At 44.3% G+C, this 22,126-nt stretch overlaps 1 protein-coding gene across 2 annotated transcripts in view; it reads left to right on the top strand.

Annotated features, from left to right (window-relative positions):
- SRP72 (signal recognition particle 72) overlaps positions 1-21,672 on the top strand; it is a 356,617-nt gene extending 334,945 nt beyond the window's left edge. For both annotated transcript variants that reach the window (XM_086961696.1, XM_086961698.1), the window contains exons 18-19: positions 7,933-8,092; positions 21,396-21,672. In XM_086961696.1, the coding sequence (XP_086817822.1) occupies positions 7,933-8,092; positions 21,396-21,579 (344 nt within the window). In that variant the 3' untranslated portion in view covers positions 21,580-21,672. The remainder of the gene's footprint in view (positions 1-7,932; positions 8,093-21,395) is intronic.
- Positions 21,673-22,126: the final 454 nt, after the last annotated feature.

Here is a 22,126-nt window from a genome sequence, read left to right as displayed (position 1 = left end):
CCGGACATTCAAACCACCATCTTGAACCAAACAGTCAACCCAGATCACCTGTTTGGCCCTGAGGTTGACACCACCCTTGAGAAGATGAAAAAGGACACCGACACTGCAAAATCTATGGGTGCCTTGCAGTCCCAGCAGTTTCGGAGTGGGTCCTTTCGTCGCTCCAATACTAGAGGCACCTCAAAGGGGCAACTTTCGCAGTCAGCGCAGTTCTACAAAAGCAACACCCAGACTACTTATACCAACAAGGGTCGAGGTGGATACCGCGGCAACAACGCCAAGGGCAGAGGACGTGGCAACAACAGTTCCAGGTCCTCCACCGCCAACAAACAGTGACGCCTTGTCACTGCCCCCCGACCACGCAACACCGGTCGGGGGGAGACTCCAGCAGTTCCTGTCCATGTGGAAGTCCATCACCACGGACAGGTGGGTCAGAACACTTGTCCAATTCGGTTATTGTCTGGAGCTCACATCCACTCCACCCAACATACCCCCAAGGCACCGTCCTATGTCCGGCGAGCACTTGCACTTATTGCAGCAGGAAGTCACAGTCATGCTGCAAAAAGGGGCAATAGAGCTCGTGCCCTTGCAGGAAAGAGGTGCGGGAGTTTACTCCCTGTACTTTCTGATTCCAAAGAAGGACGGATCCCTCAGGCCCATCCTGGATCTCAGGCCCCTCAACTTTTACATCCTATCAGAGCATTTCCACATGCTCACACTGCAGCAAGTTCTCCCACTGCTTCAACAGGGGGACTTCCTAGCAACTCTGGACCTGAAGGATGCGTACTTCCACATTCCGCTACATCCTTCACACAGAAAATAGCTCAGGTTTTCCATCCAAAACCAGCACTACCAATTCAAGGTTTTGCCTTTTGGGGTCACCACGGCACCCAGGGTTTTCACAAAGTGTCTGGCGACGGTGGCGGCGCATCTGAGTCGTCAAAACATCCACGTCTACCCCTATCTGGACGACTGGCTCATTCAGGCGAAGTCGGCCCAGCAGTGCGCCGACCACGTGTCCCACACCATTCACCTTCTGCACGATCTGGGGTTCTCACTGAATTACCCAAAATCCCATCTCCAGCCCGCCCACATACGGCAGTATCTGGGTGCGACCATAAACACTCTGGCGGCCACAGCACAGCCGAATTCAGTGAGAGTCGACAGCATTCAATCGCTGAACCAAAAATTCAGACCTCAACACTCGCTTCCAGCAAGAGTGTTCATGCAGTTGATAGGCATGATGGCCTCCTGCATCTCCATTGTCCCGCACGCGAGACTACATATGCGTCCGCTTCAGGAGTGCTTGGCACGTCAGTGGACTCAGGTTCACAACCAGTTGAAAGACCTAGTGTTGGTGAGCGGTCGGGCATACAACTCTCTGCATTGGTGGAATCCACGAAACCTTTGCAAGGGCCGACCGTTTCAGGAGCCTGTGCCACAGATTATCCTGACAACGGACGCTTCTCTCCAGGGATGGGGAGCGCATGTACTCCAATACACTGTGCAGGGACTATGGACGCAGCAACAGGGGAAGATGCACATCAATGTTCTGGAACTGATGGCGATCTTCATGGCACTAAAGGCCTTCAAAGTACATCTATGCAACAAGGTCGTGTTGATTCGGACGGACATGACGGCGATGTACTACATTCAGAAGCAGGGAGGCACACACTCTCCGCAGCTGTCTCATCTGGCTCAGAGCATGTGGAAGTGGGCCATTCAGAGGAACATCTTCCTCATGGCAGAGCATCTCCCAGGCAAGGACAATCAGATGGCGGACCTGCTCAGCAGGCACAGCCACCAAATGCACGAGTGTGAGATACATCCATCAGTACTCCAGCCGTACTTCCAAAGGTGGGGTCATCCAGAGATAGACCTGTTCGCCACGCAGGAGGACGCAAAATGCCAAAGCTTCGCCGCCAGGTTCCCACACCCACTGTCGCAGGGCAATGTGATATGGATGAACTGGTCAGGCAAATTTGCGTACGCTTTTCCCCCAGCTCCTCTGATACCGCTGGTGACACGCAAACTCAGGCAACACTCGATGACTCTCATCCTAGTTGCTCCAACATGGGCTCGTCAACCATGGTACACCACGTTTCTGGAACTGTCCGTGGTACCGCATCAAAGGCTACATCTCACACCCAGCCTTCTGACGCAGAGCCATGGCGACATTCAGCACCCAGATCCGCAACAGCTCAACCTGGCAATCTGGCTCCTGAAGTCCTAGAGTTTGGCTACCTGAACTTAACTCCCAATTGCATGGACATCATTCGGGAGGCGAGGAAGCCCACTACTATAGCCTGCTACGCGGCAAAATGGAAGCGGTTTGTCATTTATTGTGCGAACCACAACATTAACCCGCTGGATGCTTCTATTCAGAACATCCTCTGTTACCTGTTCCATCTGTACAAGTGTAATCTGGCCTATACTTCCATTCGCATTCATCTGTCTGCAATGGCCGCGTATCTCCAAAATAGACAACACCTTTCACTCTTCAAGGTGCCTGCCATCAAGGCATTTTTGGAAGGCCTCAAACGAGTCATTCCGCCACGGACTCCACCAGCTCCTGAGTGGAACCTCAATGTGGTTCTTACCAGACTGATGGGTCCTCCCTTTGAACCACTGCATTCCTGCGAGATTCAGTTCTTGATATGGGAAGTGGCTTTCCTCGTAGCAATTACATCGCTACGGAGGGTTAGTGAATTGCAAGCCCTCACAATCCAAGAGCCATTTATCCAAATTCATTCCAACAGGGTGGTGCTCCGCACTAACCCCCAAGTTTCTGCCCAAGGTTGTGTCTCAGTTCCACATCAACCAAACAATCGAATTACCTGTTTTCTTTCAAAATCCTGAGTCACTAGCGGAGCGGATGCTCCACACCCTTGACGTTAAACGGGCCCTAATGTATTACATTGATAGGACCAAGGATTTTAGAAAAACTAAGCAACTCTTTGTCGCCTTTGCGCCACACCACAAAGGTAACCTTATTTCCAAGGCTGATATTGCTAGGTGGATCGTTAAATGTATCCAGATCTGCTATGCAAAAGCAAAACGCACTCTTACCATTCCACCAAGAGCCCACTCCACCAGAAAGTTGGGGGCCTCTATGGCTTTCCTTGGAAACATTCCCTTAGAGGACATATGTAGAGCAGCCACATGGTCTACCACACACACATTTACTAAGCATTACTGTGTTGATGTGCACTCCAAACAGCAGGCAGCTGTCGGGCAGGCTGTTCTCAAGACACTTTTCCAAACTGCTGCAACTGGCACGGGCGGCCGCCGCTAATGGAGGGACTGCTATGTATTCTATGCACAGATATGAATTCAGCAGCCCACATGCCTCGAACCGAATATGCTACTTACTAGTATGCATCTGTTCTTGGCATGTAGGGCTGCTGACATTAATATCGCCCGCCCTCCTCCCCGGCGCCTGTAGCAGCTGCAGTATTCACATATATACTCATAGCATGGTCATCATTCACTGAGTTTCACTCCATCTTGGCCACAATGGCTAAAAACAATCTGGGGATGGAGTCGATGCCCATGCGCACTGTAGTCCAGGGGAGGAGCCACCTATCTCGTGATACTTCGAAGACTCTTCCAGGACAACAATGTGCAATCATCCGGACCAAACACTAGGCGGCGATCTATGCACAGATATGAATGTCAGCAGCCCTACATGCCAAGAACAGATGCATACTAGTAAGTAGCATATTCGCTATTGTTACCGAAGGTAACTAAGTTGTTATTTTAGCACACTCATTGCTTACCATTCGTTGGCCTCATTATCATTCTTCTTTGATGCCTTCTGATTCAAACACTTTTTTTGCTTTGTACGGGTCATGGACCAAGTACAGATTGATTGATTTTCATTAGTGGCAGTGTGCTGCTTGCGCTGTGCTTGAGGTACAAGTTCTTTTTTTTATCAGTTTTATATAGCTTAATATCGAACCGACCTGAAGGTATTGGAGAGCTTTACATGAGCACCAGTTGCATTACACAAGTTCACAATATTTCTTTTAGTCGCAAGGAGATGAAGTGATTTATTTTTATTTTTTAACAGCTGGCATGTTCATAATACTTTAATGCCATCTCCAATGGAAACTCTTTTGGAATAATAGCTTATTCGCTGTGTGTTAAATACTTTGTATGTTGACAAAATTTGTCCCATTGACTTACAGAATAGTTAACTCCTGGTAGTACCGCATTTATGGCCAGCACATGCTTTTGATCGTGCAAGGTTTGTACCTCATCTTACAAGCTCTGATATTTCCTTTTATCATTTAAAAGCTTAGATTTCTGAACTACTAATCCTCTTTTAAATAGAACTATGTTCGTACTGTTTGCCGTGTCTAATAACGCACAGTACATCAGTGAAGAGATTGGACTTTGCGTATTCAGCTTAAACCAGTGCAACAACCACTATAATAGTCCCTTGCCACTTAAAACCAAGCAATCCACATAGCCTGCTTGGACCTTCTTTTGGAGTTTGCCACCTTCCTGTCTCGTAGTTTCGTTCTTTTCTTAATAGCGGGTGTGTCCGGAGTGTCTGAAACGCGATAGGCTATAAATAATCTGCTGCCTACAGCTTGCCATGATATTTCAAATGCAGAAATGGTGGGTACACTAAAGACGAGTGCTACCATCCTTTACCTTCTCTCGCTAAGCACTGGTCCACCTCTCCCGGACCCAGGTGCCCTTCCCAGTCATCCCCCTCTCTCTCATACCATCTCTTAACCCCTCTCTCTCACTCTCTAACACATTCCTCCCGCCTCTCTCATGTGGTTCACTTCAGGTCTTTGAGCACAGTTTATTTCCCATGCCTTTTCAAGGTTTCCCTCCCTCAAACCCTCCTTCTCCTCCTCTTCCTGGGGAGTCTGCTGCGTAAACAGGCGCTCTCTCTTTATGCGTATATGGCCTGCTCTCCCCTTCTTTCTCACGCACTTTCTGCTCTTCTATCTGGACACCTCTCACCCCTGTCTACTCACCATGCCACATAATTCCACCACACAAATATTCTGCACACCACACAATTCCACCACACACCACACAATTCCACCACTAACAATTGCAGTCCAACATGCACAATTCCACTCCACACCATATACATCCACTCCAAACCATAAAACATGGGTAAAACACATTGTCATATACACCAATAGCTCTAACTCTCACAAATGTGAGACCTATTGTATTGCAAATGCCTGTTAGCTGCTAGATGCTTATTTTCGACTCTCTACAGTGCACTGAAGCCTGCTAACCAGACCTCGGTGCCAGTGCTCCTTCCTTAAAACAAAGTGATAACTGATTGTGTTACACTTGGCAAAGGACTTTAGTACCCCTGTAAGTTGGATAAATGTAATAGCATGTAGTTTTCAACCACTTTAATGGGAGTCGTGCTTTGGCATCATGAACGATGCTATGATCCTCGAACAACCAGACTGCTTTTACTGCTCCCAGCATTCCTATTCATGTACTGATCTACATTAAATGTAACTGAGCATCTTTGAATGATGTACCACTACCATCTTGCCAAAAAATGCAATTGGTTTCCTCACGGAGTCGGACAGGTCTGTTTATCATTTTCTGCTAATGGTCTAAAAAGACAGGAACTCAAATAGATAGTCTATTGTTACAGCAGGAAAGACGTTATTGAGTCTTTTATATGAAACAGACCTATTTGTTGTGACATATTACCCCCAACATAGCTTTCAAAACTCTGAAACCCATATGTCAATGATAAAACTTGAGTCAGAAGGTAAGGGTTTTAAAGCAAGCCCTTATTTTGCACACCCGATTGAGAATGCCATGTCTGAATCAGTTTGAAGTTTATAGTTTGGCAGTTCCTGATCCTTATAGAACTATCTCTTAATTCTGCTTTCTGGATATATTCTTAAGCACTTTGATGTTTACCCAATCCAGTGCCGTACAGAAACCAAATCGCGGTCATCATTCATCGTCATTCATTCAGCAGCTTCCTCCCTTCTTATCCACTCATTGTTTGGGTGGGGGGGGGTTTCTATGTCCAAGGTTCTTGTCTCAGTGTTTGCTTGGGAGGCTGTACGTCCAAGGTTCAAGTCTCAGTGTTTGCTTGGGAGGCTCTAAGTATAATCTCTTCACTGGAGGTGAATGTTTGATTTGCTCTGCATACCGTCCATAATCTGTGTCTTTCGCTTTCTCGCCCTAAGTGCGTCTGGTATCCCTAGACGTGGGTCCGGGGCTCACCATGCCACTGGATTTAAGCTAGCCTGGCTGATGACTGGTGTTACCCCCAAACGAGTTCCAGGATGCTTGTTTCCTGTCCAGGGAAGACCTGGCTTGGCAGTTCGGGCTGGACTGTTTCCATGAGGAGCAGGGTCAAGGATCCTACTTCCCCTAATCTTCTCACTGATGTTACAGCCACAAGTAAAACAAGCATTGGCATAGCCAATAGGTCTCGCCTTTGGGACCTTATAAGTGTTTAGCCATGCAACACTTGATGTTGTCGAACCAAGGATATTGTGCTGGATGACTTAACACTTATAAGGTCCCAAAGGCGAGACCTATTGGCTATGCCAATGCTTGTTGTGTATAGGCCTGACACTAGATAAACACGATATAGCTGGAGAGTGGAAGGCTGCGACTCCTGGTCATTGTCTATGTAGAAAAGGGGATGGACCACTGTATGGGCATGGAAGTGGCAGTTTACAAAGCGAGTGGATGTCCCCAAAAACACCACAGGATTTGTCAGCATGAGCAGATTATCGGGCCATACATTGGAACCAGTCCACTCTCAACACCATCTGATTTATGATAAATTCCGAACATTCAAGGATAGATGCGGGTTGCGAGGTAGTGGGATAAACAATCTAACAATTGGTCTTGTTTTATGTCTCTATAATTTTTCGTGGGGGGGGCGAGCAGGTATTTGTATATGTTGACATTTCTTTGTTGCATTTGGGCCCATCGGGTCATGCTGTAGATCTCAATTTCAAAATCAAAATATGGAACAAAACAAATGAAAGAAAGATCATTACCCAAAGTAAGTAACTTGTTCAGTTGTACCCTCTTTGACCCGTCAAGGCTTTACTCTATGCACTGTTAAGTGTTGATTATATGCGCTCTTTTGTTTGCCCGATCAGGCTTCATTATTCAGATCACCCATTGTCATACGTGCATCATTCCTTCTGAAAGTTGTCACTTTTCCGTGTGGGGCAATCCATCACTCTTGCTACGTTCTTTTATCTGCCAAATTAATCTGAAGAGAAGGATGGACACACTGGTTGGATCCACAGCGTATCTTTAGTTCTGCATTGATAGGATTAAAGAGTACCAGGTGGAAGATCCAGCGGTTTGTTGGGTTGAATTTTGCAAAGAAAAGAAAGGCAGTGCTAAAAAGGATCTTGTCCCAATGGCTTGTCCTCCGCATCAGACTATTATGACGTAGTCAAAATGTCTTCCAGAGAGCCTTTGGCCTAATTCTACTAGAACAAAGAAAGTTACTATTTCAGTATCTAGTGCTGTTCCAGTTTTGAACATCTGGCAGGCAGCCACATTAGCATCTTTCCACCAAACCTTCAACAGACTCGTCTGTATCGATTCACAAGTCTGCAGAGAGCACAGACATACACGCTCAGTCCTTGAAGGTTTTCTGATGTAAGTCCACTGCTCAGACCCACCTCCCTGGTGAGGACATTGTTTCGTACCGATTACCAAGGAAAGTCCACTTAAAAAAAAAATCTCTTCAAGCCTTTTTCATGTAACATGAAAATGCATAGGTATTTCTGATTGGCTGTCTATGGTTAAGGACAACATATGATCTGCATATGTAAATTATTGCGCTGTTTGAAACTCATTTGTTTAGTCATTCATTCATAAATGTCTTAACTTGTCTCACTAAAAGCATATTTTGAGAAAAGTAAACCTGTGTTTATTAATTGCTAGGAAAACTTCCAAAGAATTATGATCCCAAAGTGTCCCCGGATCCTGAGCGATGGCTTCCAATGAGAGAACGCTCATATTACCGAGGCAGGAAGAAGGGGAAAAAGAAGGAACAGGTTGGAAAAGGAACACAAGGGGCTATGGCTGGTGCATCAACTGAACTGTAAGTATGAACAGTGTTTTTAGTGGTCATGTTTTGTACTTATTTAGAAATTCTGATTATATATTTTAATTCTGTAAAGAGTTCTTTAAAGAGATCAAACCAAATACTTAACCCAGTAATGAGCCAAGATGCATTAATTCTGCTTAAGAATGTGGCTTTGTGGAGGAGATAGCTGGTCATAATAAATTAAACCTTTTGTTCCAAGTTATCTTGTAGAGAATTCCCTATTACTTTCTTAAATGGTCTTTTCTCTTTTACAACTTTGTTGCTCTGCTGTTAACTGATAATTCATCTAGGCGTAATCTCAAAGTCAGTCATATTTTGATTAGTGGGAAGATCTAACACATCAATTCTCTATATGCCTCGCTGTACGTGTATGTATATATATATATATATATATATATCAAAAACAAAGGTTGCCCCCAATGTAGATGTCGCTCAGAGAAGAGTTACCGCACACACATCCCCGGCGGTCACAAAGTCGCTGCTCTTGCTCATTCCCCTCATTCACCAAACGCGATTCGGGCGGTGAGCCCTTGATCACTGGTGCAAATTGAGACACGAAGGCAGCACTGTGTCGGGAAACCATTTTATTTGAATTGAGGTCCCGCCTCATTGGGTGTGTTCCGGCATTGCATTGTGGTAGATGCAGTCAATATGCTAGACAAGGACCCCAGGTTATCCAAAGTACATCCAAGTGGGCGTCGCTGCCCCCGTTGCAAGTATGAAAACGGGCTGGATACAGTTCATTTGGCACCAATATCTCCCGCTCTCCCGCAGATGAGGCCTCCTCTCTTCCACACGGTGCTGTTGTAAAACACCAGGATCCACTATGTTAAGCGGTGGGACATCTCCGCGACCGGGCTGGCCGCATAACATCAAAAATGAAGGTTGCCCCCAATGGAGATGTCGCTCAGAGAAGAGTTACCGCACACACATGCCCGGCGTTCCTTCTCTAGCATATTGACTGCATCTAGGGGATGAGGGGAATGAGCAAGAGCAGCGTCTTTGTGACCGCCGGGGATGTGTGTGCGGTAACTCTTCTCTGAGCGACATCTCCATTGGGGGCAGCCTTCGTTATAGATTTTTGGCAAGAGGATATCCTATGGAGATCGTTGAAAAGGCAAAAACAAAAATTAAGGAAAGACCACGATCCGCATTACTGGAAACAATGGAGAAGGTGGAAAATGAAGAAACAACCCGTATCATCATGGATTTTAACGCAGAAAACCAAAGTCTTAATAAAATCATAAAGAAAAATTGGAAAATCCTGATGTTAGATGATTCATTGAAAAAAACACTCCCACCAACTCCCCCAAATAACTTACAGAAAGACAGGTTCTCTGGGTGATATCCTCGCACAAAGTCATCTATCCACCATCAATCCACATAATGAGAAAGGCAACAAATCCTGGCTAACACCTGGCTTCTGGAAATGCTCAAAATGCAAAGCCTGTGAGCACGGCAAAAACACTCTCTCATATGAATTACAAAACGGAAACATAGAAAAAATCACTGATCACATAACGTGTGAATCCAAATTTGTAGTTTGTGTCCTGCAATGTCCATGCCAAAAACTATACGTAGGAAGTACAATAAATAAATTGAAACTACGCATATTACAACACCTCAGGGCGATCAAGAACCAGGATCTCGCTTATCCAATGGCCAAACACTTTCAGGAAAAACATTCTATCAATAACCAAGAACTCAAATTCTTTGGTGCAAAATTGGTAAAAAAGAATGAAAGAGGAGGAGATAGAACCTTAGACTTAAGAAGAGCAGAATCAAGGTTCATCTTGGCGCTGGGGACAGAGAATCCTATGAGTACTATATAGGTGGATATATTTAATAACATAATGTTAGGGTAAAGCATATTGAATGATTGAACGAGGTGGATTTATCTTGTTGCTCACTATGCTCTATTTGTGTAAGTCTACGTTAGCTTGATCAAAACACAGAGTGGGTTACTTTGCATTTCCTCGGCTCTTCAATATATGCAGACAGATAGGATAGACCTTGTTGAGAAAGGACATGGGACAGGTCAAGGATAGGAATGCGTTTTTGCATATAAATGCTATTTGCACATAAAATGTTTACATATGTTAATTTGCACATTGCACTTGGCACTTTATTAGTAGTATCGTTGATTGACCGACCCGATAGATAACCGTTACCTTTCACTTTACTTAGTCTACCCTTCCCCCTTACTTTCCATAGTCTTGCTATGAATTATTGAAACTGTTTGAGATAGTTATTATGAATACATTGTACCCTATACCTACATTTCCCCTATTTTATGCAATTCTTAAGAATTTGTATCTTAATTGTGAAGTTAAGATGAGAGTGACGTTGCTCAAATGAGATTTTACTTGCCTTTTTTGTCATAGGGTACTTTACCAATATGTTTCTCTGTTCATAAAACTGTGAATATAAATGAAAGTTTAAAATGGCCACTGAAAAATAATAGATTAGCAGGGTTAACAGTCTAGTCTGTTTTTAAAGGAAATGAAGAAGGGACTTTAAGCACTTTTCACTTTAAATGGACTGTTTGGACTGCGGGACTCTATGGTCCAGTCGAAGGCAATCGCCGAAACGCGTTGACCGTCCTCGTCTGCACGATGGTGTTGAAAGAATAAAAAAACATCTTACCTGAAATAGTGTTGGACCCTGTTTGTGCTGTGGTGTTTCTGACCTTCTGGTTGCATACTGGAGCTGGCTGGGTCCGTTCTTCGTTGAAGAATATATATATATATATATATATATATACATACATACTCAGCTTTCCCAAGAATAATCCCAGCCGGGTTTGGAAAAAGATACAGCACTCTCGGGGTTCCTGTTACCCAGCAGCAAGGATTTATTAGTCCAAACAGACGCGTTTCGGGAGAAACTCCCTTTGTCAGTGTTTACATGAAAACGCGCGAAGCGGCAACATTATATCACATTTTTTCATTGGTGACAAACATAAACATAGGACTGACGTATTTTTGTCAGCGCCATCTTGTAGTGTGTAATGTCCTATATACCAGTGTGGATGTTAAATTACATCAGCCTGCATTTACCTTGATGGAAAATGTTCGCAATTGTTTTGTGAGCATGGATATGTTGCATCTGGTACTCCACAATTTTGTGTGGGAAATTCCTTTAATTTGAAGCACAAAAGATTGTGCATATCAACTTGAAGACCAAATGGTCTACTCGTCGTGATCTTGCCGTGGATCTGAGATTGCAGCCAGTAAGGCTGCTAGTTACCAGGGAATACATCATATTCATGGACCCTCACATAATCACATTGTTAAGGCTAGCTCCAAACACCCATTCAGACAGTTTCAAATCCCTTTATCCAGTACATTACTTCTCCAGATTCAGTTAAATAAAATTCAAATTGACAAAAACCAAAGATACAAAGGTCATGCAAGTGCAGTTACACGGAAACCAACAAATAAAGTTCAGCCCAGGTGAGATGATAATTGTTCCCCCATGTTCAGCCCTCCAGGGGCCTTAGTCTCCAAATCTATAATGTATCTGGATTCTAATCTCCTGAGCATCTGTAACTTGTTGCCTCCTCTGGGATTTTCGGATATACAGTCCACACAGAAAAACCTCAACAGGTCCCTGTTGCTATTGTACTTTATGGCAAAATGCTGAGCGACCGGATAAGAGAAATCCCTATTTGCGATCGCTCGCATGTGCTCAAGCACTCTTAGTTTTACCGGATTGATTGTGCTGCCAATATATCTCATTTGGCAAGGACACATCAAACAGTAAATCGCATAGTCAGTGTGGCTCTTTCCCCCCCTTGCAGCCTCTCACCTCGAATGATGTCATGAGTGATGTCACTGACCATGTCATGAGTGATGTAATATGTAACGTCATCAGCAGTTCATTGCAGGCGCGCAAGTTATAGTGAGTCCAACTAACTATAACGTGGAAATTCAATGGTTTTATGTCAGTAAAATTTCCAGCTAACTATAACTGGTGTGAAACCTACGTTTTTTTCAGTGAATTTAATAGGTTTTTTAAATGCTAATTCCTAACTATAACTGGTGTGAAACCTATGTTTTTTTCAGTGAATATATATATATATATATATATATATATATATATATATATATATATATATATATATAGTCAATGAGTGATTGGAGTGGAAGCTAGGTTCTGAGAGCAGAGGTGGCCTATTCGGCATGATGTAATGTTCTGTAGAGAGCTGTATCTCTGTATATTGGGGCAGGGTTAGGATGTTCCCAATAGGTACAAGGATGTAAATCCAGATCCTGGGTGCATAGAGATGGGCTGTTGCCATGCTTGTTCTGTTTTTTTACACTTGATCGCCAGTATGGCATTGACCTAGTTGCATGTGTGCTGAGAGCCACGCGAAGTAGTGAGTTTGACAGCCAGGAAAACCGGGATACAGTGCTTGATGGCTTTGGAGATGGTGCAGCTGCTTTTGAAGATGTTGTCAGCTCTTGGGGGAGCCAGTGGAGTTTATTTATTTGCAGATGTCTTAGCTGGAGACCCTAGCTATGATCTAATATGGTTTGGTTGCTCCTAGTTAAGAAGACAATGACCAATTCCCATAACAATATTTTCAAATAAGAAAGGGTGTTGTACTATCTTTTTCGCACTTTTGTTAAATGACTTACCTGACAGTGTGTCCCAAAGGCCGCAAATATACCTGCTCTCTGTCAAAGCCCTCAAAGACATTGGTGTTTCTTAGTACCCAAAAACGGCTTCTGCTCCCCAGAACACCATTAACGCATACTCCAGGAGTAATGAGATTGATTTGCTGACACATTGTAATTCAGTATTGTATGTGGCATTTATGTAGGGTTTCATCCCTCCTTGTGAGTTGCAAAAGTGCATTATTGAATGTTTAGCACACTACACCGTGGGTCAAGTGTGTGGCTCAAGGAATGTTTTTCTGATGTGTAGGAATTGATGGGGAAGATGGCTTTCTCTTCCCTCTGCTCCAAAAATGTGGCCTGCCTACTTGAAAGTCCCTGGTGGGAGATTGCTCATGTGAACATGCCAAGCCTTCGGGAAGTCTTGAGAGACCACTTTGCAGAGGTCAGATGCAATGGACCAGATGCGGCTAATCAGGATTGGGAAATGGTATCCTGGGTGGCACGCTTAATGGGGCTCTGTGTCACCATTTGGCTACATTCCTGGTTACAGTCGACTGGCATTTCAGGGGATGTCTGGTCCATCTTGATGGCTATGCTATTTGATTAGTCTTGCCTATGTGGAGAGAAAGCACATTAGACCCTCAAGCTGATCATGCCAGGGGGGGACTTATGGCTCATTCTCTATGGCTTGCCCTCATGGCTGCAACGTTCAGGGTGACTCTTAAGAGACCACCACTTCAGCAGTGTCAGCAATCCCAACCAATACTGCAACGGAACGCAATACCAGTACAGAGGGCGCAGTGGCTCAAGGGGCCATCACGCCCAGGAGCAGTTTTTCCCCCTCTTTTGATCAACCTGTAAAACTGCTTTAGCTCGCTGTTAACGGAGCATATGCAACCTCTGGGAGGAAGGATGTCTTAATTTGTTGAAGTGGCAGGCCTTTAAAACGGAACGCTGGTTCCTACAGATAATAGAGCAGGGTGGCACCCTTAAACTCCAACCAATTCCTCCTGTTCCCTCAACTACTTTGGTGGATCATGCTTGCATATTGCAACACAGTCTAAATTCTGTTCAACAACAAAACAGTGGAACTGGTCTAAAAACACGAGATTTGGCAGGGATGTTCCTCCTCTTACTTTCTTGTCCCCAGGAAGGACCGAGGGCTTTGTCAAATTATCAACCTTTGAGTCTTGAATGACTCCTTTGCATAGAGAAATTCAAGATGCTCTCCCTTGTACAGTTTCTGTTGGCCCTGGAGTTAGGAGAATGGATAGTGTCCCTTGTCCTGTAGAATGTGTATTTTCACATACTGATTCTGCAGTTGCTTAGGATGTACCTACCTACCAATTCATATTCCTTCCATTTGAGTTGATATTGTCACCTCTTGTCTCTACCAAGGTATTGTCAGAGGTGGTGGCACACCTTCGTAATTAAGGCATCTGTGTATTCCTGTTAATCACTGACTGGTTGCTGAAGGCGGACTCGCCGCAGCATTTATGCTGTTCAACTTGGAGTTTTCGATTAACCTACCCAAGCTGTAACTGGAGCCCTCACAATGCCTCCTGTTCATCAAGGCATTGTTGGACACATCTCTAAAAGTATTTCCACCTCCCCAGAAGATCCGTGATTCAGGATATGGTCCCGCTGTTTTGGGAGGGGGCACTAGCAGTCCTTTGCCTATTGGCCCGCCTGGCTTCTTGCATCCTGTTGGTCACCCACACTTGTTCTATGATAGCCCTTCACTAGTGCCTCTACTTCTAGTGGGCTTAACACTGGGACGGACTATCGGACAAGGTCCAGATCTCCCCTGTGGTAACTAAAGAGTTATTATGGTGGTCAGTGGTGGGGAATTTCACTTGTGTGAAACCCTCGGTCTTCCTCCAGCATCAGTGAATGTGGTGATGAGTAACTTCTTTCTGGAGAGGGGTGTGCATCTGGAGACTTTGACATAATAGGACTTTGGTCTACATTTGCACAGAGGGATTATATTAACCTGCTCAAGCTTTGGGCGTTCGGCCTGGCACTAAAGACGTTCTTGGTGTCCATCCTTATGTGGTTGTGCAGTTCAGGTCCTCATGGTCCAGATGACTTCAGTATGGTACATCAGCAAACAGGGCTGTGTGGGATCACGCTTTCTCAGTGAAGAAGTACTGAAACTGTGGGCATGTGCTCAGGCTCACAAGATCTGGTTAATTGTCAGTCACCTGGCAAAGTCCCTGAATGTGAGCGCCAACAACCTGATTCAGTGTCATTTTACCGTAATGAGTGGCATTTCTATGTGGAGGGGGTTTATTCCATTTTTGCTATTTGGGCTACTTCAGTGGTGGAGCAGTTTTCCAGTTGGAAACATGCACTTTGTCTGCTTTCTTGTGCCCTCCAATTCTCACTCTAGGGGATGTGTTTCATATGAAGTCAGACTTTACCCTCCATTATGCGTTTCCTCTATGCGCAGATCTTGATTGTGGTGGACTGCCTGAGGATGGTTTGATATGCAGATCTGATTATCTTGTCCCTTTTCCACTCAAAGCGAACCTCATTTCACAATCTGAGGAGCAGATGGTTTTTCATTTTTGGGGAGGAGGGGATTATAGTTGTTCTCCCCTTTCCCACCCTAGCTCCTCACAAATGTTCATACTCATTCTGCAAAACTAAGCTCCTCTGTTGGTTCCATACACCCACTCCCCTTCGTTCCACTCGCATTATCTTCTCCTCATTCTGTTATCTTCTGTTGCTCTGATCTGCTGCCCTGTTGCTCCCTAACACCACCCATCATTTAATTACAAAAAAGTTCTCTGCATCATGATATATGAGCGAGTGTATGTCGTGACGATGCAGCCACAATTGTTTTTTTTTTTTTGATGATGCGGACCAGCATTGGCAAAACCAATGGCCAAGACAAAAGGTCTGGTAGCACCGTCAAACAAAAAACTCGAACATCGATAACCTCTTCTTTCTTTCAGTTCAGTTTTAGGTCAAGAGTATCCTGATACATAGTTGGAAAACCAGCTGGCTTATCGGTGACAGCGCCAGTTAGTTTCTAAACTGCCCTGAAGCGGATGCTTTCCAGAACTCGTGTTTTATCAAAAGGTTCTAATGGGGGTGGATGGTATGGGGAACATGCCCTTAATAGCAAATACCCATGGCTAGATAGTCATAAGGTTTGCAACCTGAGTCCATCTTCAGAGCACAAGAAGTAGACCTACTCTGCTTGACAGGAGTTTAAGATCAAGAACATAATGACATTTTTCCCTTTACAATTCTATCAGATATTCTAGAAAGATGAGGACAAGGCCACAAGTAAGTCTTTCAACACTTCATTGCTCGTTTGTCAACCTCCACCATCACCATAGACTTCACCATGTCAGCAGCCTGTTCACTCTTCTTACTCACTCTGCCTAGGCCAGTCCCCACGACCCCCAAGAGCCATATCTGTATTCTCCACCACATGAGGACGGGATGACCCTTGGGAAGATTACAGTGTTGACCTGAGGAGTACTGCAGCCTAGAGCCCTATCCAGCCCAATGCATCACCCCCAGATTGACATCACAGCATACCATGCCGTTATACAATGGGCAGCTGATTACCATAAAATAAATCATAACATGCTGTTATAGAACGGGCAGTAGTAGGAAAGTGCGCTTCTTGACATGTCACCCCCACCTTTTGCCTTGAATAATGGAATTGTAATTGGAAGTGCACTAGGTCCCTGCTAAGAAGGTCCCCAGTGCCAGATCTCTTTCCAAACCTATGCAATTGTTTTCCCCTATTGGCAATACATTTAGTACCTTCTTTAAGTCCCTAGCAAAAGGAACCCTGGTACCTAGGTCCTGAGGCACTAAATAGGGTCCCTATATGCTGTAGCATTAATTGTGCCTCCATAAAGGACCCCTCACCAACCTCAGGCAAACTGCCAGTACAGGCTGCGCGTTTTGGTGTAGACAAAAGTGAAAACCAGACATGACACCCATCCATGTGTGCCGTATCCCTTTACTCTGCATGTAATATTTGTTAGTCACCCCTACAGCAGGCCTTGTGCTTTTAAGGCAGGGTGCCTTATATCACATGTGAGGACATATCTGCAGGAGCAGATATGCCTCAGTGCTGGTCAGTTCCATTACTGCCAGTACAAGGGGACAGGGAAGCCATTTTGAAACATGCTCTGGACACTGGTGAAAACGTGTTCCCCAGCTACATGATGGCTTCACTGAAAAGTAGGTTGTTTGGTATCAAACATCTCGTAGTAATAAGCCCACACTGAAGCTTGTGGTGAATTTAGTAGTACATCCACACAGAGGGCATCTTAGAGGTGTCCCCTGAAAACCTACCAGCTCCTGGCGCTGACTAACAGCCTTATGTCAGCCTTCCACCAGAGACGAGGGCCTGCCCCCCCCCCCCCTCCCCTCCCAATAGTGAAGACCTCTGCTCTCTGAGGGCCATGAACAAAGCCTGCTCGAACAAGTCCACTGTCTTTGGTATGCGAATCTGCTTTCTCTCACGGGAGAGTAAACTAACCCCCTTGTCCAAAGCTCCTGGCACCTGGACATGCGGAAAAATTAGTAAGGCAAGACACGAGTGTCCCAGAAAAGGGGGTGGTGATGAACAGAGTGTCTGAATTAAGCAGACCACTCTTACCCAGTCCAAAGATCAGGGCTTGATCCATCACCGTTTTTTAGCTCACTGTACCATCCCAGCTCAGAACTTGGCTATATGCAAATTAGTCTGACCCTGGCCCAGTGCATCATGGGTACAGGGCAGACCAAACTACCAAGCCAATTCTTATACTGGGAAGGAAACAAGCTTCCGGGGACCGGTTTCTGGCATTTCAGCCGTCTTCAGCCTGGCTTGCTTGAATCCTGATGGTGCAATGAGCAAGGGACTCACATCTGAGTATACCCTTCCACGCTTATGGTGGACAAAAATGATTCAGAAAAGGGGGTGGTGATGAACAGAGTGTCTGAATTAAGCAGACCACTCTTACCCAGTCCAAAGATCAGGGCTTGATCCATCACCGTTATTTATCTCACTGCACCATCCCAGCTCAGAACCTGGCTATATGCAAATCAGTCTGTCTGTCCCTGGCCCATTGCATCATGGGAACAGGGCAGACTAAACTACCAAGCCAATTCTTCACCAGAAAGGAGACAAGCTACCGGGGACCGGTTTCTGGCATTTCAGCCGTCTTCGGCCCGGCTTGCTTGAATCCTGATGGTGCAGTGAGAAAGGGACTAATGTCTGAGTATACCCTGCCACACCTATAGTGGCCAAAAACGATTCTATCCTTGAACTTTGGCCACTAACCTGATGCCGCCAGTCAGACTTCAAAATGCCCACGTTGCAGAGCATCATGCTGCTGTTTTGCACAGGATAGCACTTGGGAACCATTGTCCTTAAGGACCTCTTCAAGTCATTCCCCTTATCAGCACTGCTTGTGCTCTCTGGTAAGTGGACAAACCTACCAATTTAAAGTTCTGCCACAGAACCCTTATGGATCACAACCACCATATGGGTGTTCTCCAAATGTTTAGCTGATGAAGAAATTACATGCACGTCTTCCTGTATCTGGACAGTTGCCTCATAAAGAGCAACAGCGGAAGAGCATTGCCTAGGTTTCACAGGTAATGTGATCAAATCCATCTAGAGACACATCTGATCCTACCTTTTTATACAAAATGTTAAACTTTATCACTCGGAAACCTACCCAAACTTAGAGAAGGTCATGGCATTCCAAAGGATCTACCTCTTTTTCAGACAGTATGCCCACTTCCAGTGAGGATAGTAATTAAGTTGCTGGGGATGACTGCTTCATTACAGCTACAGTGCCTCATGCAAGATTACACGTCTTCTGTAAGAGTGTCTAATGAGGCAATGGTCACTAGTAGAGGCTTATGGAGAAGATCTACTGTGAGTATGGTCTACAGTTTAACACACGCATTTTTTGCTGCGCAGGCCATTTGTAGTCCTTCAACCTTTAGGTGACCATTACCATACACACCTCACTCTTGGAGCGGGGAGCACATATGAACCACATGATTTTTCAGGTTACCTATATATGAGAACAGGAATGTTGCATCGATTGCCTGTAGCTGGAAGCAATCAGTTGGTGCTCACAGTGTTGGACACACTCTACATCTAGAAGCGGGTGGAATCGCTGTCTGCATTAGCCCAAATATTTTGCAGCGAGCCATTTGCAATCACATTCAGCTTTTGGTGGGGCATCTATCAGTGTTGCATGATGGTTTTGCAGACATGCTCTGCAGAGTTTGCATCAACATGCACAAGAGTGGCAGAGGAATCCTCAAGCACTTAAAATGTACTTTAAAAATGGGGCACACCCGCAATAGATCTGTTCACAACTCAAGAAAACGCAAAATGCCCAGACTTCGCTTCATCCCCCCCCCCCCCCTGTGTCCGATTCCGTATTTGGTGCGGAAGAGGAGTCAAACCTCCAAGACTCATTCTTGTGTTGATGTGGGTGACACAGCCTGTGTCCTAGGTGCTTCTGGAAATGTCAGGCCACCAATATGAGAAGTTGCCCGTGATACCAGACCTCTTGCCTGAGCTGACCGTGATCCTGCAACATCCAAACCTCAGGGAAATGAGCCTAGCAATCTAGCACCTAAAGTCCTAGGACTAGTTACTTACAACTCCTTCAGGCTGCATAAAGCACGTAAACTGAACATGGAAGTGTGCTGCACTGCAAATTGGAAATATTTGTCTATTACTCCTTACGTAAACAGGCAAACCCACTTAAATCATTAGTGCAGAACATCATTTTTTACCTACGAAAAGCTGGATTGGCACACACTTCTACTCAACTACATTTAACTGCAGTAGAAGGGTACATGGAAAACAGAGAACACACTTTCTTGCTCGAAATATCTATTGTGAAAGCCATTAAGGAGGGACCTAAGAGTTATCCCTCCTAGAACCCGACCAGCCCCTACATGAGACATTAATGTGATACTTACAAAAAAAACTTAGGGGACTTGCGTTTGAGCCACAACAGTGTTGTGAAATACAAATTCTGTTGTGTCAAGTAGCCTTACTAGTGGCAATCACTTGGCTGAGGAGAGTTAGTGCGTTGCAGGCCCACACAATAGAGGAAACCTTGTACAATTTCACAAAGACCGTTGTCCTAAGGAAAAACCCAAGATTTCTACCAAGGGTAAATTCCCCTTTCCATGTGAATCAGCCAATTGAATTGCCCATCTTCCTAACGTCTGAAACAGTAGCAGAAAAGGCATTACACAGATTAGATGTCAAAAGGGCACTGATTTTTTCAGTGACAGGAGAAAATCCATCCGCAAGCCATGCAACTGTTTGTTGCTTTTGCAAAGCCTCATTAAAGCAATCCTATCTCGAAAGGTGGTATTGTGAGATGTATAGTAAACCGCATACAGACATGCTAAACAAAAAAAAACCACCATGATTTTTAAAAAGAATTTTCCACTACAAAGAAAGAATTCTTAACAGACACTCCAATAGCGAATATCTGCAATCCGGATAAATTGTCAACCCCACAGTTTACTAAGCACTATTATGTGAAATTCAAGTTCTTAAGGAGGCCAACCGTCTTTAGAACTTTATTCCAAACACCTACTTCATCTGCTCGCTAGCTACCGCTCATGGGGGTAACTGCTTTACACTTTATGCAGGGAAAGTGTATCTACACCATCACGTGCTACAAACGGAAAATGTTACCCTGTAATAATCTTTGCTTTTAGTGCTTTGGATTCACATGCACCATTACATTTTCCTGGAAGAGGGCAATAAACTAAGATGTTGATTATTGGTTAGGCACAGTACACAAAACACAACGGTCTTGCTGCTCTATACTCCACTTACATTGGTCACCCACTTGGAAAAACAATCTTTGTCCTGGTACATTGTAGGCTAAAGGAGGAGTCACGAGACCTCTCGAGGACGAAACAGCTTTGAAGAATAACAACTTACAAACGTCCACGCCCAACACTAGATGACATGAATATGTAGATAATGTATATCTACAGCACTGCAAGCTAAAAACAAATCGTTCCAACGTGCGTGTAACAAATTCATTCTCAAATGCCAGACTTGCCTGATTATTTAAAGTGGCATCTTCATGAAATTCAATGCCAGAAGAGCGAGAGAAAGAGAGCACAATTTCTCACAAGGGTCACTGAAATGAGAGAACGACTTCTGCTTTGCACTGGCCCACAACGACTAAAACACAGATCAACATCTCCAAAGATGACTGCTTCGCAGCTGGAAAGAAAATGGATTTGATCGAACTCATAATAAAAATTAAATATACCTGTCTTCGAAAGTAAACCTATATTCAATCTGTTCAAATATCCTCCCATTTAATTTCGACTTATGCTGCTCAGAGGATGCTTTTTCTCCAGTGAGCAGAAAAATAAGTTAGATTGAGGAATGTTCTATGTATAGAGTGACTGAATTATCATTGATAATATATATCGCATTATTGAAGGTTTAATATTGAGAGTGCATTAATGATGTAGATGCATGAGATCTGCCTCAGTGTCTTGATCTAAAATGAATAAATATGGACATCATAATTAGCTGACCTTTATTAACAAATTGTAAATGATTAAACTGCTTTATTTTAAAGACTAACATGCATATTACATCTGAATTGTATACAATAATGTGTTATTTTTTTTTGCACCAGGGACGCCAGTAAAACAACTACAAGCCCTCCGACATCTCCAAGGCCTGGCAGTGTTGCTGCAAATGCGCCTTCTTCCTCCGCAAGTAATGTAATACCCCCAAGACACCAAAAACCTGTTGGGGCTGCGGGCACAAAGAAGAAGGTACAACAGAAGAAGAAAAAAGGTGGAAAAGGTGGTTGGTGAAATGGACAAATTAAACGCATCCAAAAAAACAATATTATTTTGCTTCAAGTAAATTAAAGTTCAAGCTGCGAGCCAGTTTTTGTTTTCACAAAACTTGTGTTTGTCTTTTGTTGCATACATTTGTCAGAGATTTTTAGGAGATAGGTGGGAGGTATAAGTTATTTCCAATTGGAAAATAAACTTCAAGCAGCATAGATTTTGATGCAAATATGTGTGAATGTTTCAAAGGCCAATAGCTTGCAGGTGTTTTGAATGCAGGGTGTAAGTGGACTCCTTCGCAATTCTTTTAAAACCACACATTGTACATGCACATAACACTTGTATGAAACTGATTGGTGGTCCAAAATAGTAAGTATTTTTTGTCCATCCTTTCAATTCCTGGGCCAAAATGGTGGAGAGATCCTTTACTGTCTGTGAACTTTTTAATTCCTTGTCGCCTGTGGCATATTTGGTTCTTGGGTGTTTTAAGTTTATCTAGGGGTTTCAAGGGACATTCTTCATGATCTCAGTTTCAGGAAGATTTGACCAAGTCTTTCGCGATCTGGCT

The sequence above is a fragment of the Lissotriton vulgaris genome, chromosome 3_1 (genome assembly GCF_964263255.1).
Source record: "Lissotriton vulgaris chromosome 3_1, aLisVul1.2, whole genome shotgun sequence".
NCBI classification, from domain to species: domain Eukaryota; kingdom Metazoa; phylum Chordata; class Amphibia; order Caudata; family Salamandridae; genus Lissotriton; species Lissotriton vulgaris.
Note: the sequence above shows the minus strand (reverse complement) of the source record. Positions and strands in the feature narration are given on the sequence as shown.